Source organism: Penaeus chinensis, chromosome 35, assembly GCF_019202785.1.
Source record: "Penaeus chinensis breed Huanghai No. 1 chromosome 35, ASM1920278v2, whole genome shotgun sequence".
Classification (NCBI taxonomy): Eukaryota; Metazoa; Arthropoda; class Malacostraca; order Decapoda; family Penaeidae; genus Penaeus; species Penaeus chinensis.
The window spans coordinates 11770293-11772792 of NC_061853.1; the positions used below are offsets into that span (position 1 = coordinate 11770293).

At 51.2% G+C, this 2500-nt stretch overlaps 1 protein-coding gene across 1 annotated transcript in view; it reads right to left on the reverse strand.

Annotated features, from left to right (window-relative positions):
• The window catches only part of LOC125044065, an 8740-nt gene that overhangs the window by 784 nt on the left and 5456 nt on the right, over positions 1-2500 (reverse strand). The window contains exons 3-4 of the mRNA XM_047640511.1: positions 432-1388; positions 1-263 (exon numbers count right to left, since the gene is read on the reverse strand). The exon at positions 1-263 is cut by the window's left edge and continues 784 nt beyond it. Of these exons, the coding sequence (XP_047496467.1) occupies positions 1-263; positions 432-1388 (1220 nt within the window). The remainder of the gene's footprint in view (positions 264-431; positions 1389-2500) is intronic.

Here is a 2500-nt window from a genome sequence, read left to right on the forward strand (position 1 = left end):
CTGGGAAGGGGCAGCGGATGGAGGCGCTTGGATGGGTTCTTCGCATTGGGGAAGATTTTTGGTAACTGGAGTAAACTGAGTTACCTCGGGGTAATTTACGGGAACAGGGGAAGAGATACAGGGCGTGAATGGGTCTGCTTCAGTGTCTAACTCCGCAAAGACGTTCCCCTGGGAAGGGGCAGCGGATGGAGGCGCTTGGATGGGTTCTTCGCATTGGGGAAGATTTTTGGTAACTGGAGTAAACTGAGTTACCTCGGGGTAATTTACGGGAACAGGGGAAGAGATACAGGGCGTGAATGGGTCTGCTTCAGTGTCTAACTCCGCAAAGACGTTCCCCTGGGAAGGGGCAGCGGATGGAGGCGCTTGGATGGGTTCTTCGCATTGGGGAAGATTTTTGGTAACTGGAGTAAACTGAGTTACCTCGGGGTAATTTACGGGAACAGGGGAAGAGATACAGGGCGTGAATGGGTCTGCTTCAGTGTCTAACTCCGCAAAGGCACTCTGCTGGCTTCCAGCTGACGTCCAATCCGGGAAGGTGACGCTCCAGGGGCCGTACGCACTGTATGCAATTCGTGCGCCCGCCAGGAACTGCATGCCCACCGCCGTGATGTCGCCGGGGAAGAGGTAACCCACAAAAGAGCCCGCAATCTCGCGGCCAAACCCGGTCAGAGCGACGCCGTTCGCCTTCCACTCGATCAACAGACGCCCGTTCTGGCCGGTCATGAAGCGGTTGTGGTGGGTGATGTTCATGAGGGGCAGATTGAGCCACGTGGCTACGCCCACGGGACCAGTCAGGAACCCGTTAGAGCTCGTGTCAAGCAAGACCTGCATGCTGGTGCCGCTAATGCTCATCTCCAGGAAGGGCGGCCAGGTCACGACCTGGGGCGTTACCGGGCACTCCAGGGTCAATGTAGGACACTCACAAGGGAGCTCCAGAAGGAAGCGTCCGCCCATCAATAAGTCAAGACCGAGGATATTGACGGGTAGACTGTTAACTCTGATTTGGAATCCTTGTGCCACCAGCTGCCCGCCGAGCGAAACGAGGTCGGCTTGCACGCAGCCGTTCGTCACCTCACTCCCCCAGTTTGCCACTTGATTAAAAGACACTGAAGTGAACGGCACTCCAGTGGCCACCAAAAAAGACGTAAATTCTTTGTTCACGCGTAGATCCACATAGGGCACAAAGGACCCCTTGTGCTTCTTGGGGTAATACATGTATAACTCGCAGCGTGTCTTGGAGGACTCCCTCTGAGCCAGAGGCGCCTCCGTCCGCGGCTGGGTTTTTTGATGGTCCTCTGGGGTCGGAACAAACTGGCACAGCGATTGCCTATACATCCTCGGTGGCATGTGGAAGCTGCGATGCCGGAGACCCTGCCACGCGTAAAGATCTGTTCTTGTTTATGAAATGTGTGTAGAGCTTGTGTGTATGTGAGAGAGAAAGTTTATGTGTGTGTGTGTCTGAGTGTGTACGTTTGTGTCCTATCAAATGTGCATGTCGCTGTGTGTATTTCTGTGTGTGTGTGTGTGTGTGTGTGTGTGTGTGTGTGTGTGTGTGTGTGTGTGTGTGTGTGTGCGCGCGCATGTGTGTGCCCGAATGCATTTCGCTTTGTGTATTTGTGTATGGGTTTGTGTGTGAATGCTATATGTATGTGTGTGTGTGAGAGAGAGATAATTTGTGTGTGTGTGTGTGTCTGTGCGTATGTGATAGAGAGAGAAATAGGGAGAGGGAGAGGGAGGGAGGGAGGGAGAGGGAGGGAGGGGGAGGGAGGGAGGGGGAGAGAGAGAGAGAGAGAGAGAGAGAGAGAGAGAGAGAGAGAGAGAGAGAGAGAGAGAGAGAGAGAGAGAGAGAGAGAGAGAGAGAGAGAGAGAGAGAGAGAGATAAATAGATAAAGATAATAAGACAGATAGACAAATGAATAGATAGATAGACAGATAGATAGATGAATAGATTGATGAATGGAGAGAGATATATGTAGATATAAGTAGGTAGACAGAGAGAGACAAATAGATAGATAAATAAATAAGATAGATAAATAAATAAATAAATATGACAGCATGAGTCGCTGCGGCTTGTGTGCGCGTGTGTGTGTCTGTGCGTGTTTGTGTACGTGTGTGCTTGTTTAGGTCTGTGCCGTGTGCGTGTTTGTGTATGTGTGTGCGTGTTTGAGTATGTGCCTATGCGTGTGTGTGTGTGTCAGTGCATGTGCGTGTTTGTGTATGTGTGTGCGTGTTTGAGTATGTGTGTGTGAGTGTGTGTTTGTGTATGTGTGTGCGTGTTTGAGTATGTGCCTATGCGTGAGTATATCTGTGTGTGTGAATGTGTGTGTATGTGTGTGCGTGTTTGAGTGTGTGCCTATGCGTGTGGGTGTGTGGGTGTGTGGGTGTGTGGGTGTGTGGGTGTGTGGTGTGTGTGTGTGTGTGTGTGTGTGTGTGTTTGAGTATGTGCCTATGCGTGTGTGTATGTGTGTGTGTGTATGTTTGAGTATGTGCCTTTGCGTGT